At 36.7% G+C, this 26,167-nt stretch overlaps 3 protein-coding genes across 8 annotated transcripts; 2 read left to right on the forward strand and 1 right to left on the reverse strand.

The window, feature by feature from the left end:
- Positions 1-5,331: 5,331 nt before the first annotated feature.
- LOC113764606 (cell division cycle protein 48 homolog) lies at positions 5,332-10,724 on the forward strand. The gene is made up of 9 exons (XM_027308560.1): positions 5,332-5,459; positions 5,608-5,773; positions 6,371-6,599; positions 6,812-7,578; positions 7,678-7,899; positions 8,016-8,087; positions 8,194-8,475; positions 8,924-9,283; positions 10,167-10,724. Exons 1-9 carry the CDS (start codon positions 5,431-5,433, stop codon positions 10,455-10,457), a joined length of 2,418 nt encoding a protein of 805 aa, XP_027164361.1. The 5' UTR covers positions 5,332-5,430; the 3' UTR covers positions 10,458-10,724.
- A 4,845-nt stretch (positions 10,725-15,569) lies between these two features.
- On the forward strand, positions 15,570-19,676 carry LOC113749603. 6 transcript variants are annotated; one of them, XM_027293407.1, is made up of 5 exons: positions 15,570-15,662; positions 15,990-16,131; positions 18,204-18,415; positions 19,003-19,151; positions 19,243-19,676. In XM_027293407.1, exons 2-5 carry the CDS (start codon positions 16,074-16,076, stop codon positions 19,328-19,330), a joined length of 507 nt encoding a protein of 168 aa, XP_027149208.1. In that variant the 5' UTR covers positions 15,570-15,662; positions 15,990-16,073; the 3' UTR covers positions 19,331-19,676. The 6 variants fall into 6 exon arrangements, with proteins under 6 accessions (XP_027149208.1, XP_027149217.1, XP_027149242.1 ...); XM_027293416.1 differs by lacking the exon at positions 15,570-15,662 and adding an exon at positions 15,705-15,722; XM_027293441.1 differs by lacking the exon at positions 15,570-15,662 and having other exon boundaries at positions 15,729-16,131; positions 19,003-19,162; positions 19,243-19,326.
- A 4,329-nt stretch (positions 19,677-24,005) lies between these two features.
- LOC113773199 (high affinity nitrate transporter 2.4-like) lies at positions 24,006-25,954 on the reverse strand. The gene is made up of 3 exons (XM_027317785.1): positions 25,142-25,954; positions 24,771-24,886; positions 24,006-24,675 (listed from the first exon to the last, which is right to left on the reverse strand). The coding sequence occupies exons 1-3, from the start codon at positions 25,952-25,954 to the stop codon at positions 24,006-24,008; spliced, it is 1,599 nt and encodes a 532-aa protein (XP_027173586.1).
- Between the last annotated feature and the right edge of the window lie 213 nt (positions 25,955-26,167).

The following is a 26,167-nucleotide window of genomic DNA, read 5'->3' on the forward strand; positions in this document are numbered from 1 at the left end:
TATCCCTAATATTTTATTATTTATTAAAAAATTATTATTTTATTCATTGTTAAAAATAAATAATTATTTTTTATTTTTTAGAAATAAATTTATTATTATTATTTTTTTATTTTTTAAGCTCGAGCCCGAGCTTGACACTTTGAGCTCGTCGAGCTCGAGCTCGAGTTTGAGTTTCACAAAATTAACTACAGGCTCGGCTCGATTAGGCCAAATCTCGATTCGACTCGGCTCGACTCGTTTGCACCCTTAGATAATTCATTACTTAGCTTTGGAAATTTTCAGTTTATACCAATCTTTTTTGAGAGAGAGCAGTCTGATTCTCAATCATTCCCAAAAAGACCCAGACTCAGTTTGTGATCATCATATCTCACACCATACATATCCCATCATGGCAGAGAAATCTTTTCTGTTTTTCAACCTAAAATAGGCATTGAAGCAAATTACAGAAATTGGGTTTCGGTCACCAAGAAAATTTTCACGAAAATATGAGGCATGCATACCATGGCATGAAGATTAGAAAGTCTTGTGCAATTCACAAAGTTTCATAGAATAGCATAATATCACATTGATGGTAAATCTATCCCTGTGATTACTTTTCTTGTGTGTTAACTTTTTCTTCCTTTTAGGTAGGTGTTGGGCATCATTTTAAATACTACTAATTCTCAGGACTCATTTGTCCTTCCAAGGCAGCCGAGCTGGTCTTACTAAGGGTTAGTACACCCGAGATCCAGTGTTCGAGGCTTGTAATCAAAATGGAAAATAATCCAACAATCCGAATAAGGGTTGAGGCCTGAAGTGGGGCTAGGTCCTTTTGTTTGTGGAAAAAAATAATAATAATTCTCAGGACTCATTTAATTTTGCCTTTTAAGATTGAAATGAATTTGACATGATAGATGGGGTACGTATTTATTTAGTGCTTAATACAAGTGAATATTGTGTCATGACTTGGCTAATCATGATAACATCAAAATGGCCACAGCAAACATCCATCATTACTAGTGTGCTTTACTACTTTTGACGTGCATTTCCTACCTTCAGGCTTCAATTTGAAGCTGTTCTGATTGTCTGTGATCGACTAAGTACTCGGGCCGACAGCAATACACTGTCTTTCTTGACCTTTAAGCCACAATCATGTCTTCTTAACCATCTGCGTGTATTAGTAATAGAATATGAAAGTAAAAGATATATACTGACTGACGGTATATACATCAATAACAATGATAGTATATACACACATATTTAATACTACTGTCATAGAAAAATTAGTACAGCGGTAATCTAATTTTTGTTCCATTTAGGGTGTGTATTTTTTTTCTCTAGGTTACATTTGACTTGTAATTATGGAGTCAATATGACAATTTACAATTCATCAAAACTATATCTAACCTACACTTGGTGGGATAAACGCAAACACATAGTTAAACTAAATTCACAAGTCGTGAGATTTAAATCTAGTATTTTTATCTCATATTTCACGGAATGTTTCGTACTTTTCCAACAAAAATCATGTCCCAATTATCACACTTTTTTTTTTTGGTGAAAATGGATTTGAAGATCACATTCCCTTCTTCTCCACAAAAATTGTTTCCCTATCACCGGAGAAATCATTTCTCCATGGAGGAGGTCTTGTTCAAGTAACGAGCTACTACCAGCTCCGTGGTCCAGAGATTTGTGTTTATGATCCACGAGTCTGTAATCCATGGCCCACAGAGATTGTCCGTCTTAGTATTCATTAGCTGGGCCTACGAAAATTAGCACTTTGTCGGCCCACTTAGTAGAGTACCCGGAATATCTCACGAGGTCTATCTTTGCTCCAAAGAGGGAGGGTAACCTCTCGGTCCTCTCCCAATTCTTTCACAGCCTTGTACTTTCCTGTTCACCACCAAGGGCATTTATGATACTACAATATGAATAGACTAAATATTTTCGGCAAAATTTTATTTATAATTTTTTGATATTACAACAAGTAACTCATGATAGTGGAATAAGACATACATTATTATACATGTTGTAGGAAAATTACGAATAATAACTCATAATTAGTGGAATGAACATAAACAAGTTAATAAACTAAACTTGCATTCAACAAAAACATTGAAAATTATAATTTTGTAGAGAAATACTTTCTATTCGTAAGAAATTTAAAAAGGAAGAGGACTTTTTTTTTTTTGTTTTTAACAAAGAGAAGGGTCAAAACCTCTAAGTTTTGAGATCTCAAACTTTAGCCACCAAATCTAGCGACACGAAGAGGACATTTAGTTCTTCTTTTGAGTTTATATCTTTTAATTAGATTAGATGATAAAGTTCATATTGGCAATGGTCGTATAATAATTAATCAATGCACATATTAATAGTGACTATGGTTCAGGTTTATGCAACGCTCGAAAAATCTCCAAAAGAGTAATTGATATAATTGTATCCCTATCCAAAGAAGGCACCAAAAGATAGCATCATATAGAAATTGTACAGCTAAAAATAAATTGGTTCCACAGGGAACGCATGCTTTGCATGCACATTTTATCTCACCCTAGGCAAAAACTTACTATCAAAAGATTGGAAGATCAAGCTGTTAATTAAGTTTTTTCTCTTTTTTTTCTTTCTTTCTTTCTTTTTTCTTTGTAATTAATCTTTTACACACTTAGCTATTAGTACATGATTAGGCTGTCTCATTCTTAACAACTGGCAGCCAATCTCTTTTCATTATGATACTTTCTCATTTAATCCCTCTCAACTAGTGTATTTAAATCCTGAATCCTGTTTTATCATCTTTGATTTTGTTAATGATGCTTTGCTTGTTATGTTAAAGTTGTTCATATGTTTGGACGGACCAAACCACATGGATTCCGGATATTTGGTCATTGTGAAAATTATTCCAACATGTAAAATTACACCACTTATATAAGATATGTACAAAAGATGAATAACCACAAGTTAATAGAAATAAAGGTTTTTTTGAGGATCCCATTTTAGAAAAAAAAAATTCATTATGCCCTATCTAGGTGGGTTTAATAAAACTGAAATTTGAAATTTGAAATTTGAAATCTAAATTTATTAAGTTATAGAATTGTTAAATATCAAATTTGATGCATTTGAGTGCATATCACATTAAATGATAAGCGAATAATTTAACACTTATTTTTTAGAGCAAATTTTGTCTAGAAAATTCAATGTCATTTAATTAATTCAGATGTTCAATTTTTACTTATTAAACACGTCTGAACACGTTAAGATTTAAATTCATTAAATTTAAATACTGAATTGAATTATCAAACAGGACTTTAGTGTAATAGATTGTAATTCCCCAGATAAACAAAAGAGAGATTAAATCCAAATGAAAACAAAATTAGATTTTCTCTCCAAGAAGGAGTAACAAATACTAGGGCAAAGAAAACAAATTCAAAATAAGATTAGGATTATTAACTAATTACTTTATTAAGGTACTACTATTAAATCAAGGGAAAAAAGTCCCAATGGCTCTCAAACTATTAGTCGGGTGAACTTTTGGCTCCCAACAATTAAAAGTAAATTTTTGGCCCCGATCTATTCAAAGTGCAAAATGTTGGATCTTCTGTCAAGTTTAGTAGTTAATACTGACGAAACCAGAACCACATGAGACACACGCCAAAATATGAAGGGCGTTTTTGTCTGCGATGAGTTGTGTTCCACTGGATAAATATAGGAGTTATTCCTGAACAAAGAAATGTATGAAGAAAAACTCCATTGCAGCCAAAGAGCTTGCTGAACAAAAAATGTGAGGGATCATCAATCTCCTTTTCCTCTTTGTGTAGGTATGAGAAAGTGACGAGGATCATAGCTTTATGGACCTCAAGGAATTTTGGGCACAGATTTGCGGTGTGCACAGATGGTGCCTGCAGATTTTGACAGTGGATCGATGAGGAGATGCGACAAGGAGATGGTGTATCTCGCAGGTTGAGAATGTATTGTCAAGTGGATCTATGGTGTTGAGAATGTGCATGGATGGTAGCTCCAAGTGGATGGTGTATCTCACGGGCTGACAGTGAATATATAGTTTTGTCAAGTGGTTGACTAATTAGGCTGTTGAAGAACTAAATTTCGTGATTGTTGTGATGGGCTCTTAAAAAATTGAGAACTTTACTGCTTGATATATAGGGGAGGATTATCTATTGGAGCTGCAATGTCGATTACCAGTGTGGCTCTTACTCTTGTTTATGAAGATTATTGGAACTTCCCTGGTCATGTCTTAGGTAGAAATAGAGCATTTTCAAAATGATTCCATCGTAATTTTCCTTACAATTGGAGGTTCTGTGATTCTTATGCAGGTAATAGGGTCTGATTTTATTGCTTATATAGGCTTAGTTTGGGAGTTTAGGATAGAAAAGAAAAGAAGGGAAAGCTTAAGTTATGAGAGAAGAGAAGAGAAGAGATTGTTATGTTGTTTGGGAGTTTTGAGAATTAATGGAATGATTTTGGATATGAAAGTCATTAAATATTTGTTCAAGGCATTTTTAAGGACAAAATAGGCATTTTAGAAAAATTAACAAGCTTTCTCCAAACTTTCTCTCCATTTCTTTCCAATTTGCGAGGAAACATTTTTGTCACTATTCATCCTCCCATTTCCTTTCTTTTCTTTCCTACTTAAAACTATCAAACAAAGGAAAATCAGTCTTTCTCTTCTTTTCCCTTCTTTTCTATCCAAATCATTCACTCCCAAATGAAGCTAAGCTCAGGACAAAGAACCATAAGGGATTTTTTGTGAAGAATTAAAAACTTGTTTTTGATGGGAAAGAATTAGCGCAAAATAATTCCTATGTTCAGGACTATGGGGTCACTGATGGGAATGTGTTGCATTTGGTCCTTAGGCTATCAGATCTCCAGGCAATTACTGTTAGAACTATGTGTTGGAAGAGTTTGAGTTCCATGTTGAAAGAAAGAAAAATGTGGGCTATGTGAAATAATAGATTGCTAAAAGGGTGAATGAATTTCTTGAACTCAAAATAATGGTAGAGAGAGATATATAGTTGTAAAAGCAAATAATTAGGTCAAAGTCATTTCTACTCCATTTTATCGATTGGAACATAGTTTGTGGTGGACAAAAATGTCCTTAGTATTTCAGTTTGCGCTGTTGAACTTGACAAAGGCCCAATATTTTGCACTTTAGATAGATTCGAGGTCAAAAATTTACTTTTAATTGTTAGGGGCAAAAGTTCACTCGACAAATTATTTGAGGGCCATTCGAACTTTTTTCGTTGAATCAATAATCGATGGTCCAAAAGGGGTGGGTAAATCCGGAAGTATACTAGTAAGGATGAAATCTACTACAGTATATATTTAGCGAACGAAATTACTCTGTCCACTTCTCGCTTGTTATCTTGAACTCGAAGGCTCTCTATCTCGTTGCTGCCGCCTCCGATCAAAAACCGATAACACAAAGAGGGAAATCCGAAGACGATGAGTCATCAAGCTGAGTCATCTGACTCGTGAGTCCGCTTGTTCTTCTTCCTCTTCTTAACGCTATTAAAATTGTTCCTCATGTTCCTTAATTCTGGAAACCCTGGAGGGGTTTTGTATTTTTATTTTTATTTTGCGCTCGGATTTTGATGGGTTTTGTGTTTAATTTTCTCTCAGGAAAGGCGGGAAGAAGGACTTCTCCACGGCGATTTTGGAGCGGAAGAAGGCCCCTAATCGGCTCATCGTTGACGAAGCGGTCAACGATGATAACTCCGTCGTCGCCCTCCACCCTAATACCATGGAAAAGCTCCAGCTTTTCCGTGGCGACACTATTTTGATTAAGGTCTTCTTCAATTTTTCCCCTTTTTCTCTTCGTGGTTTACGTTTCTAGGGGTTTTGAGTTTTCTTTTCTTTTTTTTTTTGGCTTATTTTAGCTTGTAGAAATTGTAAGCAGCCAAATTTTGTCAGAATTTTGGTATATATTTGTAGTTACGTGCGTAAAAACTGGATTATATAGCTCTGCGTGTTGATTGATAAATCATATTTGATTATGTAAACCAAGAATGACGTTGATCATTGCCTTTTAAACAAAAAGGGAAAGTCTGCAAATTTTCTGCTGGGTGTATAACATTATTCCTAGTGTTTATGGTCATCTTTTGAAGTATATCTGTGCTTGTTTACTAAAGCTGCTTAGCTCCAAATGGCCATGATTATACTGTTTGGTATGATCGTGGCTAGAATTTGGAAGGTCTGTACAATTGTTTGTCATTCTCCTTTTTTCTTTTTACACTAAAGTCCATCTTCAACCGTGTTGATGAATAACAATCTATGTTGCCTTCTACTATCTTGTATGAGGTTGAAGTATTGGTCGAGCTTTACATGTTTGATTGTTTCATGAGAGCTTAAAATTGATATTTTTCTGCTCCTCTTTGGTCTCCAGGGTAAGAAAAGGAAAGATACCGTCTGCATTGCTCTTGCTGATGAGACATGTGAGGAGCCTAAGATTAGGATGAACAAGGTTGTCAGGGCAAATTTGAGAGTTAGACTTGCAGATGTTGTATCCGTGCACCAGTGCCCGGATGTCAAGTATGGGAAGCGTGTTCACATTTTGCCCTTGGATGATACCATAGAAGGTGTTACTGGAGATCTGTTTGATGCATTTCTAAAACGTAAGTTCTTATTGCTCATTAATTTGCTTGTCTCATGCTACTCATGGTAATCTCTTGCATCTGGAAAATGAAGATTAAAGTAATCGGTTTGATTTTATTTTACCATCCAAATTTAAGTAATTGGTTTGATTCCATTAGTCATGCAGTCTTTTGTTTATCTCACGAGAAACTTTGCCTTTTGTGACTAAATTGTGAACATATTCTGTCTGCAGCTTACTTTCTGGAGGCATATCGTCCAGTCAGGAAAGGAGATCATTTTCTTGTTAGAGGAGGGATGAGGAGTGTGGAATTCAAGGTTATTGAGACTGATCCAGGGGAATACTGTGTTGTTGCCCCTGACACTGAGATATTTTGTGAGGGTGAACCCGTGAGGAGGGAGGATGAGGACAGACTAGATGAGGTTGGTTATGATGATGTAGGTGGTGTCAGAAAACAGATGGCTCAGATCCGTGAATTGGTTGAGCTGCCACTAAGGCACCCTCAACTTTTCAAATCCATTGGGGTGAAGCCGCCAAAAGGAATCTTACTTTATGGCCCCCCAGGTTCTGGAAAGACCCTAATAGCAAGGGCTGTTGCTAATGAAACGGGGGCTTTCTTCTTCTGTATTAATGGACCTGAAATTATGTCCAAATTAGCTGGAGAGAGTGAAAGCAATCTTAGGAAGGCATTTGAGGAGGCTGAGAAGAATGCTCCATCTATCATTTTCATTGATGAAATTGACTCCATTGCTCCTAAGCGAGAGAAAACACATGGTGAAGTTGAAAGGAGGATTGTGTCACAATTATTGACTTTGATGGATGGCCTGAAATCCCGATCACATGTTATTGTTATTGGGGCAACAAATCGCCCCAACAGCATTGATCCTGCCCTTAGAAGATTTGGTAGGTTTGACAGGGAAATAGACATTGGTGTTCCTGATGAGGTTGGACGCCTTGAAGTTCTTCGCATACATACCAAGAACATGAAACTTGCTGAGGATGTAAGGCCGACTTATTATTTAAGATGGTCTTGCTAATTAATGAAAGAAATGAGCAAAAGAGAAACTAATAGGGTTGACAAAAATATTTCTTCTGTGCAGGTTGATTTGGAAAGAATTGCTAAAGACACCCATGGTTATGTTGGTGCTGACCTTGCTGCCCTTTGCACTGAAGCTGCCCTTCAATGCATCAGGGAAAAGATGGATGTCATTGACTTGGAAGATGACACCATTGATGCTGAAATATTGAACTCCATGGCTGTAACAAATGAACACTTCCAGACAGCACTTGGTACCAGCAATCCATCTGCTTTGCGTGAGACAGTAAGTGATTTTTAGTTGTAAACTTTTTGTTTGTAACATGTTAATCGGTTCTGATATGCATTCCTCTTGGTGTGTCTTTTTGCTGAAAACTTCAAATTTGTTGTGTTGATGAGCAGGTGGTTGAAGTTCCTAATGTTTCTTGGGAAGACATTGGTGGCCTTGAAAATGTCAAGCGTGAACTTCAAGAGGTATGGGAGTTACTAGAAACTGCCTTAATTTTTTATTGGATTGTCAACTGCATCTGGTAATCTTTGTCAAGGTTGTACACGCCTAACTTCTCTCTTCATCTTTTAGACTGTCCAATATCCAGTGGAACATCCGGAGAAGTTCGAGAAGTTTGGCATGTCCCCTTCAAAAGGTGTCCTTTTCTATGGCCCTCCTGGATGTGGGAAAACTCTTTTGGCCAAGGCAATTGCAAATGAATGCCAAGCCAATTTCATTAGTGTCAAAGGCCCTGAATTGCTTACAATGTGGTTTGGAGAAAGTGAAGCCAATGTACGTGAAATCTTTGACAAGGCTAGACAGTCTGCGCCATGTGTTCTCTTCTTTGATGAGCTTGACTCCATTGCTACCCAGGTACCCCTCTCTCTCTCTCACGTGTAGAGTGAAGTAAACCTACCCATTGCTATTAATATATTTCAAAATTAGAGTGTGTGTGAATTGCGATGAACTTTGTCCAATTATATTTGTAATTATATCCAGAGTTTAATTTCCAATTTGCCATTGATTAAATTATGAAATTTTGTTGCTATAAAGGTGCTTGTGAGATATTGAAAGGTGTCATTTATTTTTCATTGGAGTGAACTATAATGAAATTTTGGGATAACTTCAAAATAGGATCTTTTATTTTTTAATTTGTTTAAATGATGGTCATCTTTGTGAAGCTTTACCTATGTTGCTATAACGCAAAAAGATTATGTAAAAGCAATGAATGGAAGAAGATAGCCTAGATCCTGCAATTTTGCCTTGTTTACATATTTTGAAATGAATACCTTACAAAGCACCTTCCTGATCATGTTAACAGAGAGGAAGCAGTGTGGGAGATGCTGGTGGTGCAGCTGACCGAGTTCTTAACCAGCTTTTGACTGAAATGGATGGCATGTCAGCTAAGAAAACTGTTTTTATCATCGGTGCCACTAACAGGCCTGACATAATAGACCCTGCACTTCTCCGGCCTGGCCGTCTTGATCAGCTAATTTATATCCCTCTACCAGATGAAGATTCTCGTCTCCAAATTTTTAAGGCCTGCCTCAGGAAATCACCAGTCTCCAAAGATGTTGATTTGAGAGCTCTTGCCAAATATACTCAAGGATTTAGTGGGGCTGATATTACAGAAATATGCCAGCGGGCTTGCAAGTATGCCATACGAGAGAATATTGAGAAAGTATGTGTTTTTACCCTCTTCTATTTGCAGTTTTAACTTATGAGCTAATGACCTGCTTGCATTTATCTTCTTCTTTTGAATACCCTAAGATTTGTTATTTTTGTTATTTTTTATTGGTCAATGTGTGTTAGACGTGTAACAAGTAAGGTAAATGCTCTCTGTTCTCTGTATAATACAGATGCTCTGCTGTAAATGGACCATCAAATGCTAAAACTGCTGTTGAGGAATACTTTCCAAAGAAGAATTTTTTTCCGTTCTTATTTAGGACTTTACGAGAATCTCTAGGATTCAACTAAATGAAGATAATAATTCAAATCCTTGTGAGCAGGACGTTACTTCCAACCTAAGGCACGAGGGTTATTAATCTCATATGAAGATTTATTTGTGGAACTTGTGAAGGATAGAACCATATAAAGCTGAATGTGTGCATGTGTGTGTTTTTGTGTCTTTCTTTTTATGTAGCTAGTCTTTTAGAGATTTCAATTAGAATTAATAATGTTCACAATTTGCTCTCTTGATGGTCATGTTGTGTGATTGCCTTTTCTTTGGTTCTCTTGCGTCCTACTTTATCAAGGAGGATTTTAAGCACCAAGCCTTATGGTTCCCCGGGTGATGGTATTGTAGTTTGTCCTTTGGGATTTTTACCCTTTTACTAGATTTCATTTCTTTGATCTTAAATCATTGTAAACCCAAGGTTTTGCCTGAGTCTTGATGAATCAATTTGTAATGTTTTGTGGACACTGCTTGAAATGTTAATCTTAGAAGTCAGGTTTGTTTTTGGTGGTTTCCAACCTTGTCATAATCTATTTTGGCCTTTCTTAGCATCTCTAAATTTGTTTTTGCTTATTGATGATGATTTGATGTTGCATATTTTCTATTGCAGGACATTGAGAGAGAGAAGAGGAGAAGGGAGAATCCTGATTCAATGGACGAGGATGTTGAGGAAGAGGTTGCAGAAATTAAGGCTGCACACTTTGAGGAGTCCATGAAGTTTGCTCGCAGAAGTGTGAGTGATGCTGACATACGGAAATACCAAGCATTTGCTCAGACCCTACAGCAGTCTCGAGGATTTGGAAGTGAATTCCGATTTGCAGCGTCTGGAACTGAGAATACCGGATCTGACCCATTTGCAACCTCTGCTGGTGGTGCTGACGAAGATGACTTGTATAGTTAGCCATATAGATATCCTGCACTTGCTTTTGCAAGTGATGCTATCCCCTCTCTTCATGCAATTCTGGTTACACAAGAGGAGGTGATCCTCGCTTATACATTGTGTTTTAATGTATTTTAAAGGTAGAACTTGAGGAGTTTGTGGGATTCTGGGTTGACATTGACAGTTGGGGTCTCAACCCCTCCGAGGATTACTGTTCCTTCAAGCTTAACTTATTTTGTTTGGGAGATTCTAGAATTAAAATCTTTATCTTCCTAGACTTTTTTTTTTTTTTGAAGGATTTATCTTCCTAGACTTGAGTACTTTAGTTGACCTAATATCGAATAAGAGTCAGTAGTGGCTCTGAGGGGACTAACACCCCAAATGGAAATCGGGAGCGTGACTGGTGTGAAAAATATTATGCTCTCCCATTTTGTTTTATGGAGGACGCATTTGTCTGTGCGTCGTCATTCTTTTCCCTCGAGTGCGAGTAGGAGAGGGTTCTACTCTGGTGGGATTTTAATCTGTTTTCGAGTTGGAAACCGATACTTTTTTGGTGGCCTTCTTGACTGACTTTTCAGGATGTGAATCCGTGCCACGAAGTTGTTATTTTGTGATGGAGCTTTGTGCCGTTTCGGTGGAGCAGGATTCCAAGTGGAGAGAGTCGTCGTGTAGGTTAGGTTAAAGAATATGTACGTGTCTATTTAGGATGGTTTTTCCCCAGAGAAAGGCGACAATCCATTGGAAATTGGCTACAATATTTGGGTGAACTGCTGCATTTTTACCCCATCTTCTTCATCCTTTCTTCATGGCTCCCTTCTTTTCATGGTATAGCTTCTTCTCCCTCTGCTCTCCCAAATCACCAGATCTCCAAATTCAACCCGAGTGCTTGATAAATATGTAGTAATCCTCAAATCTCCAAAGTCAACCTCCATGTTTGTTATATACGTGGTCCCAAAAAGAAAAGTAAAAATATCTAACTAGAAATTATTTGAGAACAATTGTTATGAGGCTTTTGATGAGAAAGATTAGCCAACTTGGGAGAGAGTGACGGAGAGAGAACCCCATCCTGTTCTTGTTTTTTTGGCCTCTCTATTGGTGATCGATGTTGCTTAGATTAATAGAAGTTAAAACTTAATTAGGAGTCTTACAACTGAATGTTAGTGTGTGCAATATAGGTGTTACACTTATGACCCGGATTTTACTTGGAAACAATTGGCGTACTGGTTGGAAATCGGCTACTTTCTGGTTTATGTGAAGCAAAGACGGCAAAGATGGTTTGAACCTTTCTTCAAAAAGTTGATTTATGTGATCTGCACTGGGTGCGGCTGCACTCAGAATTGCATGGTTGCAGGGCATGATCCTTAGTAGCCCCGTTCTTTGTACCCTTTAAAAGTGGACTCTATGCTGCCATCGTATAAAGGATATTGCTTTATCAGCGATTTTTCATTAGGAAGTCTTCCCATTGCCGGGGTGATGATGAAAACTTTGTAAATGGTGTTGTGGAGTAGCCAAGCGGAGCTAATCTGTCTTCCTTCTTTAGCACTGCACCATGTATTTTACTGTGTTGGTGTCATCTTGCCGGCATTTCAGATGCTAGGACTGGCTTCATCTGGATTCTACTTAATGCATTCACGGTTTGCCTTGCCCCTTCGCGTAACATGGCAGATATACGGGGGTAATATTGTGGTCCTACCATCCTGGCGCAGCTGTATATGTGGCCTTTAATCAGATAATCAAATCACCATAAATCTGAGTTATGATCATTAACAGATATTTTAGGTCAAGGGTCATTTCAAATTGTTTGATATAAACAAAACTGAAACAGAAGTCTGAACTCAGTGTTCTTTTCCACTTCCATTCAAAGGCACACGTTTCCTGCCGGAACTAAAAGTTCAGTAGGTTTGTTTTGTACACAAAGAATAAATCTTCATCTTTGCTTTGCCTGGCTGGAAGCCTGGAATGGAATAAGCCGTATGCTTGATGTTTGCAAATTATAACTGTCCAGAGGATATATTCTGCAGACTCTAAATAAACAATGAGAAATCTAGAGCAAAATTTAGCAGTCCTGTTTATAAAGGTTTGATAATTTGATTAAGCATTGAAGCTCTTCAGTGATATAATCTAGTTTGAGTTTGCATATCTCAGAGCACATAGCTTACATGCACACACCACAAACTCAGATACAGATTCGAATCATATACAATACATAGTTTGAATCCCTGTAGGCAGAAGCAAAACTGCGCATATATAATCTATATTTCCCAGTTCATAAATTCCCCGACTTCAAAACAACCATTCCTGAATCCCACCTCCATTGCAACTCGTTCAAGGCTGAAAAGGGTTCCTGGTGAAGCACGGCAATCCAAAAGGGTAACTGTTTGCGTACCGACTTGGCGCTGATGAATGCCTAAGTCCCTTTGGCATGCAGTGTTTTACTACCCTTCCATAGGGGAGCCCTTTTCTGTGATGCAACGGGGGCGGCTTCATATTGACATAGCCTCCTTCCGGCCTTCTTGTTTCTCCATATATCATCGTGCTCGGACCACTATACGGAAAGTTTCTTGCTGTTGCATCATTAGGAGTAGGCAACAATAACAGCAGAAATATGATCGCAATGCAGAATGCATTAGTACCAGCCATCTCTAAGGTTGGATAGAAGTTTTGCAATGAATTGGTAAATTTTGTGCTGCAGAAAAGAAGTGAAGAGGTCCTTAAATAGGCTGGTGAGTAAGACATGAGGAAGGCAGATGCTGAGATGCACAGCTCAGCTGAAGTAAGAAGAGTACGTGGAGTTATCACTATTCAGCATTCATGCAGGCGGGGGGATTCAGTCTTCAGGACACAAAGTGTGGTCATGATGATCAGTTGGTGTGGTGGGTGCTCTTTTTGAACTGTGAAAGTCCCTCTGTTGAAGGCCAGGATGCCCGTGATTTCCCGTCAATGCACCCAAGTCAGATACCTCTTAGTACATGATATTTCCTCGTTTATAAGTTAGCAAATTGAGTCGTGTGAATTTGAGCTACTATACTTTATGAAAACAATACATCGGACCCTGTTCAAGATTCTGGGGTTTCTTTTCTCATCTTGTAAAATTCGTTCGTTCATCTGCTATCATTTAGATAGATGTATCTACAGTATAATAAATGATTCGTTCCCAAGAGGAAACAGAAATTGCTAAATGTCTGACCGACGAACACAAAATTGATGCTTCAATGATTTTCCTACAACTCCACGTATTGTTACTCATCTTTAATGAGCATATTTGGTTAGAAATATTTTTAACTCTTCGGAAAGTTTGTATTTAAAACCTATTAGCTACCACGAAAGCGTTTTTAAGTGCAGCTAGTGTTGGGGCCGTCCTGGCGGGCAAGGTTTAAAAGAGCATTTATGGAGCTTCAATAGGAGAAACTGAATTGGTTTACTCTTATAAAGATCAAACACTGCCCTGGCCACTAGCATTAATTATTGTCTATTAACATCTTTTTAACCTTTTTGAAGACCTTGGAAGAGCCAACGTAAGTTTCTAATGATAATGCTTAGTCTGGGAGTTTAGGATAGAAAAGAAAAGATGAGAAATATTAAGCTACGACAGAAAAGAAGAGAAGAGAAAATAAGGGAAGAGATTTGAAATGATTCTAGACATGTATGCAATTACAATAATTTTATTCAATAACTATCTAAGGACAGAATTGATATTTTCATAAGATTTATCAAGCTTCTGCCAGCTTTCCTTCATTTTCCCCCCATATTTGGACAGACCGATGGAAACTTTATTTAACTGTAGCTACAAAACTCTCCTTCCAAATCAGTTGGTTTCTCTTCTTTTGGATCCTCAAAAATCTTCCAAATAGCAGAAACCTTCCTCTTTCTCTCACTTCCCTTCCTAAACAACAAAAATCTCCCAAGTTACATTGCCGTTTGACGAAAAAAAAATGAAATCTCTCAAGTAATGGTCTGTTTGATAACATAAAAAAGTGCTGAATCTGAACTTTTTCAGACATTCAGATGTTTGACTGTTTGATAAACGAAAATCTATTTGCTGAATTTGTTAAGTAGTGCTGAACTTGTATGTATTTTTTTCAGCACAAGAATCCTAATTGAATGCTTAATTCTGATAAGAATCAATAGAATTACTTCAACTACCTGATCTTATCTACCAAATCTACCCTTGTTTATTAATTATGTTCAAAATTCTTATCTAATTAAACAACCTAATATTCTCTATCTAATGATTTTCTTTTTTTCTTGTCTTCCTTTTTAAAGACTTTCACATCTTTTCCATACTTCTCATATAACATATTTCATCTTTTATATTAATTTGATTTAAAAATAAATATTATCATTTTCATACCTAAAAATTTTAAGCTAATTGAATCACAGGTTCTATTTTTTTTTTGGATGAAAAGATATAACGGCAAAATTATCAAATTTAACTTATTAAGCATTCAGTTATAAATATTTATCAAAAAGTATAAATAGGTTTAGCATTAAAATTCAGACATTCATATATTTTTTTTTAGTGTTTAAAATTCAGTAAATTAATTATTTTAATATTTAAATTTCAAAATTCAGACTCTAGAAGAATTCAGATTTAATTTTATCAAACAGAACCTAAAGGTCATTAACCAAAATAAAATGTAACCATAGTCGACTTTCCTAAGTCAACCCCACAAGCACAACAACCCCAACTTGTGGAAGGGTGGAAGCCCATGAACAAGACCTGACATGCAAGGCTTTTTCTCTTCTTTAAAGATCACACGTGTTCCTCTTCAATACAACTTGGACAGGAGATCAAACAATTATGCCACGTGGCAAAAACCCAACAATGCCAAGCTGAAATTTTTGAATGATCATAATAAGGTTTGCCACAACCACCTTAACTGGTACAATACAAGTGTATTGCAAGTTTGCAACTTTGTAATATTAGTGTACAGTAGTTGGGAAGGTGAAAAGGAACAGGTTTTGGTATAACAATAGATAGGATTTTGGTAATGATTTGGGCGGCAAATCAATAAGTGTACAGACTTCCTCTTAACTAACCCTTTCCCCTTTCCACCCTTCTCAGTTTTACTTTTATGCATTATGTTTTGGAAGTTGTAGTCTTGGCTAAACTAGTAAAAAAATTTACTGGTCCGCCAGAGTTCTATCCGGATAGAATTTTAAGCTATCCACCAAAAATTTTTAATGCATAATTTACCATATGCGCCTAGCAACAAAGAGATACAGGTAAGCATAAATTCGGAAGCAGAGCTTGAGTATTTACTTCTCATATCAAAGTGAGCAAGGGTAAAATTTCATTCTCAAGTGTGTGTTGTATCTGATAGAAAAGGGGGTGAATTTTGGAAATTAGAAAATTAAACATTGTAGAAAAGGAATACCAGTGGTTAAGGAAAACAAAAGCACACTTGGAGATTTTGATAATAATACAGGGATTTGTAATTTTGTCTTGGAAAGTGCTAAAAAGGCAAATTAAAATTTTTGGTAAAACTGAGGGCATTATGCAAATCATATACTGCTAGTCTTTCTTGATACTCCAAATCCTGATATCAACAGCCGAAGGCTGAAGGCAGAATTCCTAAACCATTCCAAGATAAGGCACTTGATTGACACACCGGGGAGAAAAGGAACCATTCCAAAATGGAGCTCAGGTTGCATAGTACGGTTGTATCAGTTGCTTCCTTCGACAGTAAAGAGAGTAAATTTTCTCCTTAATGTCCTTTCTTTTCTTTAAAATCCCATCTGGATAAGTTGAGAATTTTGTAGCATATGCTGGGAGATACTAGTTTGTTTTTTAATTGTGACTTTCTACTTACCTTCTGCCTACTACTGCCATCTGTTGAACTTATCCATTGTTACCCATTGCTGCTGGCGGCGGTAGTTGAGTGAGTTGTTGTATAATATGAGCGTACTGTCTAGTTAAAAATGGAATCTTTGATGCATGTGCTGTAAATGGGATTCTTGAGTTCATTATAGATTGCAGTAAAAACTTCACCCGAACTTATAATTAGTGGGATTTATTTATTTATTGGGTAATAACTGGGATTGATTTAAACTTTTAGGATAAGTCATTTATGGGTAGATAAGGAAGTTAGATATGGTGCCTTTTGTTAGGTTTTTTCAAGCAAGTGTTGAATTTGAGCGCAATTTGAGGTTTGGTTTCTGGTTTCTAATTGGTTGAATCACCAGCGTCAAGTAGTTGCAACTTATTTAAGGATAGAAGGACTTAACCAAGAAGGGATATCTATTGTGCACAGTTCTAAAAAATAAACAGATTAGATGGCTAGTTAATTTCACAGCATTAAAATGGGGCAAGAGGTTTGCAGTTTGTTGTTGTTGGGTGGTGAACAACACTTCAAGAGGGTTGCTGATATATTATGAATTCAAGATATAGTTAGATGCACATTGTGGTAGGTTTTCTCTTATATACCTTTTAATGACTGTATATGTTTGTTGATCCTTGAAAGTTGCTGGGGAGCAGAGCTGAAGAAGAAATGTGAAAATGCTGTCAATAAAGATCGATACTTAATGAGGTGTAGTTTGTTGGAGGAAACTGTCCCCTGTTTAATACTCTTGATTAGTAAGATGAAAATTGAAGCGTGGTAGAAGGATATGGTCATATTTAATGGTGAGGCATAAAGTTTCAATTGATAGTTGGAGACTGAAGTGTCTGTAATGAATAATGAAACAGTTTGGATGTCCATTTCCTTATCATAATTTGGTTTGCAATGAAAGGGAGGATTAAAAAATAACTGACAATGATGTAATGCCATGTCTTGATTTAATCAGAAAACCTTTTCTTGTGCTGTTTTGAGCTAATAATATCTAACTTGTCTAGGATTACTGAATGGTCACAGTTAAACAAGTCTCTCTAATGGTTAAAGATTTCTAGTTCTATGCATGCTCACCATTCTCTGATAAAAAGACGGTACCTAGATCTACGAAATCCCAATTTCTATAGGTTGAACCGAAGACAATCAAATTTAAGAATAAAATGAAAACTGGGATGGAGCTCTGTGCTTTATGCGAGAGATAAAGCTTTGCTAGTGTCCTCAAAATTGCTTTTTCTATGATTCCTTTAAACGCCACCAAAATGACAGAGTGCTGACTGAGTATGAATCTTTGACTTTGGTGTTGTGAAATACACAGAGATGACGATAACTTCAAGACGATCATTCTATCTTTAGTGCAAACCTTGTTTTCTTCTTTTTAACTCAGAGAATGTCTGATACTTGGTGCTACGTCCTTGCTGATGAGACCAGGTAAACAGATGCATGTTCAACTACCCTCAATTGCTAGACCATAAATGTGAACTTGGACACATAAGACAATTTGATACATGCTATTCAAAATGTGCTTTGATGATGTATTGCCAGTTGGTGTCACAAACATGCATTTGAAAGTTCTATATCTTTGTTAATTCTATGCAATATTCACAACATGAACTTGCTCATTCTGATGTGTCTGTCAGCTCACAGCTCATTTATAGTTGGCTAGAAAAACTGGATTGATCTCTGCGCTTCTGATCTTGCTGGTGCAATGAACTCCGCTTGACTGTGGATAATACCTCTACTGCTATATTGTGAAAATTGATGTCTTTGAGGTTTGGTTAGAGTTGCTAAGATGTCCCTCTCGTGACAGATTTCCTGCATTTTTTTTCTTTTCATTTTTAACTTTATGGATCCCTGTTTTACAAGATTTTGCACTATATCTTGTCAACTGCTCAAAATCATCAGTGGCTGTTGCTGACCTGACTTTTGATATTATAAGCAGCGAGACAAATCAAACGCAATAGCTGTAAAGTGCTCCAGAGAAGTATTTATTCTCCTTCAGTGTTGAAGTTAAACCAACCAGAGTGCAGAACATGCAGAATATTCTGTGCTCTACCAGAAACAGCTGCTTCTATTGCAGTTGCTGCTACCATTGTAGGTGCGGCAGCTACTCTTCTTAAAAGAAGAACGGAAGCTTCTGAAACAACTGAGGTGTGTATGACAACTAATCGCAGTTCTTATGAGACTTTTAAGAGGCCATGTTGTGCATAGCACTAATATAACCTGAGAAGTAGAATATCTATTAAGAACTTGAATAACAACTAATCACAGTTCTTATGAGACTTAAGAGGTAATGTTGCACATAACACTAATGCAACCAGAGAAGTAGAATATCTATCAAGAGCTTTTCAAGTTCTTGTGCATTGCTAAATCAAATGTAAGTCGTTCTTATAGATGTGATTTTTCCATTATGTCTGTTGAAAGCTTAAGCTAAAAAACTGTTTGTTGTGAGACTTATTCCCATCTATATCAAAGTGAAGAATTTATCATATGGGATAGATGACCTCTATGCATCTCAGTAGTCTATGATTCGAAATTTAGAATATCTCCTATTTGGTTTAATGGGTATATATTCTGCCTTGATCTATTTCCTCTGTGGAACTACAGAGACCGTCAAAAAAAACCTAACCCAACAGTTAAGGAAAAACAGAAGACCATTAGCTTTGCAGTTAAATCCTGCCTTTACTCATGCTGTAGGCAGGCATTTCTTTGAAGTGTGATCCTTGTTATTGGTACAGGCATCCACAAAAATTTGTGATGACTGTGGCGGTTCTGGTGTTTGTCCAGAATGCAAAGGAGAAGGCTTTGTGCTAAAGAAACTCTCAGAGGAAAGTGCTGAGAGAGCAAGATTGATGGCAAAGAACGCAGCTACCAGATACACAGCTGGGTAAAATTGATGTACCTCCTCCCTTCTCTTTCTCTACAAATTTCTGTATTTTGGAAAATAGTAACAAGAGTCTTGTGCTTCAATTCAACAGGCTTCCAAAAAAGTGGAGCTATTGCACAAAATGCTCTTCTTCTCGATCTTGTAGTAATTGTGGTGGCACAGGGAAGCTTAGCTTCTAGATTAACTGAAGTTTCGGTGGTTCTAATTGAGCTCTGTTTCTCATTGCATCGATCAGCTAAACGCCATCAAGACTCGAGAAAGTGATTCAAGCAAATCGATGCCAGTCTTTTTCTTTATTTGAAGTCCCTGGAAAAGCCAGTCTTTTTACGCGCCTAAAAAACAAAAAGGACAAGTCTTTTTGTATGTAATTGCGTGCAATTTCTATGTATAGACAAATTTGTAGGAGCTTGAGTTGCTTTTACCTTTTTCCTTTTCACAACGCTACTTTAGTTGTTTCATGTTTACAAGAAACGATTTGCTGTGCATTCATTACATTTTTTGAAGCTTGAAATGATTTGGTGTATATATCCGGGGTTCTTGAGACATGGCATCAGTGCTCAGACAGATTGAGAATTGAGTCCTGTTCAGGTCAAAACTTAGTGATAAGAATATCATACAATCTCAGACTGAGATCGACTTGGCCGTGGCTGTCGTAGTTTTTTAACCTAATGCGAATTGTATTGAGATATAATATGCTTCTACCTTTGCTTTTTGTTCAGTACGAATGAGAATCAAACCCTTTTGTAGCTTTGTTACTGAAGTTGCCCAATGCAGACCTAGGCAACCCTCTATAGCCATTCATAAATGACTTCAGGTGATCTATCTTAAAGCTAGTAGTACATGTGTGTATATAAATCGGTGCAACTACATTAGGAACTATAACTAGCTAATCTTTCCTGTTGAAGGTACCATTTCCTGCAAGTTTTTCATGCCTCAACTTCTGACGGTGCTTCCTAAAATGTGAATGACTACTGAACTAGGACTAGCATAAAATATCATCAGCCTGATTAGCCCATTGGCTATATGAGGAAGGAAAACAAAGCAACTGAACTATCAGCTGTCCTGGTGCTTCTTATAATGAAGAAATGGTTTAAACTATGTCGACATAATGACATTATCTTCATGTCTCCAAGGGTGCCAAAGGATCAAGAATATGCTTTTTCAGTTTTTTGAACGGGGTATAAGCCAGTTCATGTATGTGATTTAAGAATGCTAGTCAAAGAAACAGGCTTGCAATTGCAATAATCAAATCAAGCTGACAAGGGCCCTTGAATCATGCTAAACTTTAATGTTAATTAGTTGGCAGGAATCGTAGTGAGGACGTAAATATAAGTACGGATGAATGTGCTGAAATGCTATCAGGGTATGACCGTACACCTGTTTGGGAAACTCTACATGTGGAGCAACCTATCAGATTTGTAACAATTCTTTTCTTCTTCTTCTGAATCTCTTGAGTTTTGTCTGAGGCGGAACTTTACATGGTATTTAGCTTTTAAACTCCACTTGGTGTAGAATTTAATTTCCCACCATGCATCAGCATCATTTTCGGCTGAATATATGCTGAAGGATTCCTCCCACAACTTTAATAAATTCATTGCTGACTGTAAAGCTCGTCTGCTTTCATGGAGTTGTATTCTTAACAAAATACAGGGTCTAATACTTCAATTAGTCCCAAGGCATGATAAGATGTGCTTTAGCTTCACTTTCTTCAATGCAACTATGATGCTTGAATCACCAATTTGCAGTTTTTTTTTTTAATGGTTGAAAGACTCCAAATCCACCTGCATCTGTTAGTTCAGATCAAATTTGCTTACTAGATCCAGTGTAGATTAAGGAATGACATCCTCTCAAGACTTCTACCCTCTATTGTAATTGTAGCTGCTTTTCGAAAAAGGGTTCCAATTTCTAATCCTTAAAAATGACAGGCATGAGATATTACTGAAATTTATATTTTTTTTCAACAAAAAAAAAATTTCCTCCTACCACACCGTACAACTTGCCATGGAATTTGGGAAATTCTTTTTTCATCACAGAGAATTCACGTTCAACCAAACAAATATTTGATTCGAAAAGTCAGAGGATGGCTTTACACAGAGGAGAATCACATTGTACCTTAATTTCTTTATCTATTTTTTTGGTAAACGGCGGTTTCTTTATTGACTGTCCGAGGAAGAAATGTGCGAGTATAATGAACGGTGGACGACGAACGCAGCTAAGCATGCACGTTCCTTGAAGTTCCTTTGACTTTTATTTGCCCCATTAATGGATCTTTATAGTATCTTGGTCTGGTGGCCCGATCCAACCGCTTTATAATTTATATGGCTAGGTCAACTTATCAATTTTTGCATATAATAAGTTGCCGCACTTGTTGCCAACGAGAGGGTGGACTTTTGATACGTCTTTTATCTCGAGGGTAAATTTTATATATATTGTCAGTGAATATATTATTATGATTGGATGGATGATACACTGTCAGTTTCTGAGATCTTAATTGGCATCCGTGTCATTTTACTTTGTGGGTACTTTCTAGTGCTGAAAATTTTTCAGTTTTTTTTGGTGATAGAAGTATCCATAATAACATATTATAGATGATATTAGTTCACATCTAGAAGTATGCACAACATTTCAGATAACGCATCGCATTAACTGTTAGTAGAATTTACCTTCGTACAATACTTATTAATTATGTAATAAACTTAGGATTCTATTAGTATAATAAACTATGGAACTTTGATAGTTATAGAATATAGATGCATACCATTTATCGCCTAAAATTTTTAAAAAATTGCAAGTGCCTAAAGGATAATATATAACACTCTCTCAATCGTACTTTTTATCACCTATAATTTCAAATTTTACATGAATGTCTTTTTACCAAATAAGTTTTTTTTTTAAAAAAAATTTTGTGCCTTTAGAGCACAGGATAAGCATACAAAATATAGAGCATGGACTCACTTCAAATTTTAAATATTATCATCCATCACTTGAATTTAGCAAACTTTATCCAAAAATTTTTTGTACATAACTAAAACCTAGAAAACCACCTTTTATCATGCGTGCTAAGGGCACAGGAATAGAAATACCCAAATAAATATAAGAAATAGAGACATATAAAATTTAGGAATATATAAGAAGATAAAATGATGATAGGTTTGAGAGAATTAATGGTTCATGGTAGGTTCCCAAACTTTACAAACTAGATAGGTTCTAATTGATAGGGGCAGCCGTCCTCCAAACTTTTCAAAAATTCTTCATAGAGTATTATTTTTTAATTAGAACTCTATCACTTTGCCTCCCAACATGTTTATCGTTAATTATGTTATTTATTTTATTACTCCTTCAAAAGTATCCCATAATATACTAAGGATTAATTTTTTATATAATGACATTATAGTGTTTTTTTTATACTAGCAGCTATGGATGTATGTCACATATGTATGAATTTAAATTAAATTTAAATTCATGTAATTTGGCAATGATTTAACCCTGCTAGTGTAAAAAAAAATTGTACACTAACAATGTATAAAAAATTTACTCGGAAGCTAACTCCACTGTCCTTATATTAAAAATTTACTCTAGTTTCTACTTTCTTGTAGTTTAACATAATTGCAACTATGATATTAATATCAGCAAAAGTTTCAAATATTATCTTAAGGAAACACTAACTTCTCTTTATGTAAGTTCCTAAAATAAATGAACTCTTAGTTTCTTCTTATGATTTTTTTTCTAATGGGTGCCCATTAATCACGCCTAAATAACTATGTAAATACACACATTCATATTTATTGCACCCTTGGATTGTGACACTTTTCTGAATTAACTAACACTTGAACCCCCTCTTAGAGTGCCTAATGGGCAGTCATTAGCCAAACCGTCTGTTTACGAGTTACCATTAGGAAAACATTATACAAATAGAAAACAAATGACAAATTAAAGGAAATTCAATCACAGCTAGAATTCTATTTGTACAAGATTAACTTGAATTAAAAAAGAACCATAGAAGTAAAAAAAAAAATCATATAACTCATTTCAAACATTCAATCTTCCTAATTGACAAGTCTAAATTTCATGTTTTGCTTTAAACAATGTCTTCTATTAGTAAAAATATTTATTTGTTAGTTATCATTTATTTAATTTTTGTTTTTAGTGTGCTTCATTTGTTATAATTTTTTTTGGGTTATTCTTTGCTTCACTGTTCGCGGGCCCCTAATTTAAAATTCTGTGTCCGTCCCTATTCATGATTCTGTAAATTTCAATCACAAAGTGTCTGCAACGTTCATATTTTCTATAAACTAAATCGTCAATGCGTACACTCTTCCATTTAATTTCAAATTAACTCGATTGTGCAGAGCAGAGTACTTTCTAGATTAGAAGAACCAGAAAAAGGGAAAAAATGTAAAAGAAAATGGAAACAAAAAATGGTAGATTGGTTCTTCTCATCCAAGGGTAAAATGGTATCTGGATTTCTTTCAGCATCCTCCTTCTGTTCAAATTGGTTTACCAAGATACCTACTAAATAAGTAAAAAGATAGTAGTAGTACTTCAGTTTAGCTCATAATAGGAATAAGACAAACCAGTCAACGATTCATATCACTATTGGAAGTTACATAACGAGGCAGTAACACATAGGAGTAAGTTGAAATACTCCGGCAGATCGATCATGGACGTATGCTGCAAACAACTAGCTGCAGATACACTCTCTCGATCACTTCGATGCTTTCAGACTGGTTAATTAGCGTCTATAAGCAACACCAGCAATTTTACAAGGTTTGTTTACTTATTCGTATAGAATCCAGAAGATCCTTAGTTTTCTTAGCTTACTTTATCATTGACTAATTTCCATGCAACAAAACGTCACGCATGGTTAGGTGTGGAATGAGGAGGTGTTGCCGCTAAAGCAATCACCTGCCTCTTCCCACGTTCTGATCTGCTATTCTCAGCAAACTTGAGACTCCCATGGTGCAGCCCTCTTTGTTTCTCATCCTCATTCCACTCTGATTCATAGTAATATTCTTCACTATACTTTGCATCTTTTGAAGCTGGAAAAAACATGCTTCCCCACTGTGGAAAGTGGACAAGCGCCACAGGAAGAGTGCACGCCACCGCCATGACACCCATCCAAGTTAGGCCTGTGGCTGTGGAAAATGTCGAGCTTGAGAAAAAGACTAGTTGGGTCAATCCACCTCCAAAATTTCCACCTGCACCGGTTAGGCCGGAGATTAGGCCGAGGGATCGTCGAGAAATGAAGGGGATGATTCCATATGCTGCCCCGCATGCGGCTTGAGCTCCAATAGAGAAGAGGATCATGGCTAAAATTGCTAGCGGAAGTGAATTGGCGCGACCAAGCCAGATGCAGAAGACTCCTCCCAGGGTTTGGACGATCCAAAGAACCCATAGCCGACCCCTCATGCCGAATTTTCTTGCCGCAAAGTCTGAGGCAAATCCTCCGAAAGGACGAGTAGCGAAGTTGGCCATGCCAAAGCTTGCTGCTATGATTCCCGCAGTGTGTAGCTTCAGGTTAAACCTGGTTAAAGTGCATAAGATTTTAGTGGTTGAGTTTATGAAGCAACAAATGGATATCTGATATATTGAAGACAAGGGATTAAGAATAGAGCAAACCTGTCAAAAAAGTATTCTGCAATAACATTGTTTATGCATAGCTCAACTCCCATGGAGAAGCCGTAGATGAGAAAAAATATCCACGTTCTGTAATTTGTGACTGCATGACGAAACACCTAAAAGGAAGTGGAAAAGAGATTAAAATTTTCATTACTTTATTTAGAAAGTAAAATCTCCTATATTTTCTTTATCCTTTTTTAATTGTTTCATTCTTTGGGTTTGATCAGATGGGGTTTTGTAAAGGTCCAGTCTAGGTCGATCATAATTTTACATAAATATAATGTATATATGTGTAAAATATTTGTACTTGAGAAGAGTACAAACATTTAAAATTATAGTCACTTTGACTAGAAAAAAAAAATAGTGCTCACTTTGGCAAATTTGTCTTTGTGGACATCACCTCTCTTCTGGAGCGTACTGAGATTACCATCAGGCAAATCTTGGCCAAGGGTCAAGACCATAATCCCTGTGATAATATGAAGCCATCCAGGGATGAAAAAGGCAATCCTCCAGGCAGTAAATGGGGTGGCACCCACCATTTTAATCAGTTGAAAAAGAAAAGGCATGAGAAGTTGGGTAACACCGCCTCCCATGTCACCCCATCCTGCTGCAACACCATTAACAAGCCCTATAATCTTACTATTAAACATAATACTAGTCCAATATTGGCAAGACACAAACGTAGCCAATGAAAATCCAATCATGAACCTCACGGCTATGTATCCTTCGGCTGAAGACACAAATGCAACAGAGAAAACAACAGGAGCTACTAACAAGTTAACAAAAGCGCAGCCGTATCGCGGCCCGATCAGATCACAGACTACTCCCATTACTAGCCTGGAGAAAATGCTTCCCGAGACAGAAGCAACTCCAGCATTGCCTATGTCTGCTCTGGTTAGGTCAAGATTGTCCCGGATGATGGGAACCAGAGGAGCAGCGGCGAAAGTTGAGATGAAAGTGGTGAAGAATGAGATCCAGGCAAGGTGGAAAGATCTCATGTGGGGCTGAGCAAAAGAGAAGATCTTGATTTCTTTTGCCTTGTGCTCAGAATCCACTGGCAAAGCAAAATTTGCTGAGGTTTCAGCAGGGACAGTATCAGGCGTAGCCACAGAAAAGGCAAAGCTTTGTTCTCTGCCAGTTACTCCATGCATGGAGCTTCCAAAAGGAGCTTCAATGTCTGCCATTGACTAGAGGAGTTAGTATGGGAGAGGCTGAAATATATGGATGGGAAGAAGAAGAAAGTAAAGGAGCAAGTGCTATTAGCTAGCTGCTTTGGCTTGTTGATGGCTTATGGGAGGTGAGAAACTGTGGTATTTATAGTGTTTCAAGCGTTGACATTTTGGAGGTAGCCTACGTAAGGAAGACATAGGACTCACATGATCTGATCTATAACTTCT

The sequence above is a fragment of the Coffea eugenioides genome, chromosome 1 (genome assembly GCF_003713205.1).
Source record: "Coffea eugenioides isolate CCC68of chromosome 1, Ceug_1.0, whole genome shotgun sequence".
NCBI classification, from domain to species: domain Eukaryota; kingdom Viridiplantae; phylum Streptophyta; class Magnoliopsida; order Gentianales; family Rubiaceae; genus Coffea; species Coffea eugenioides.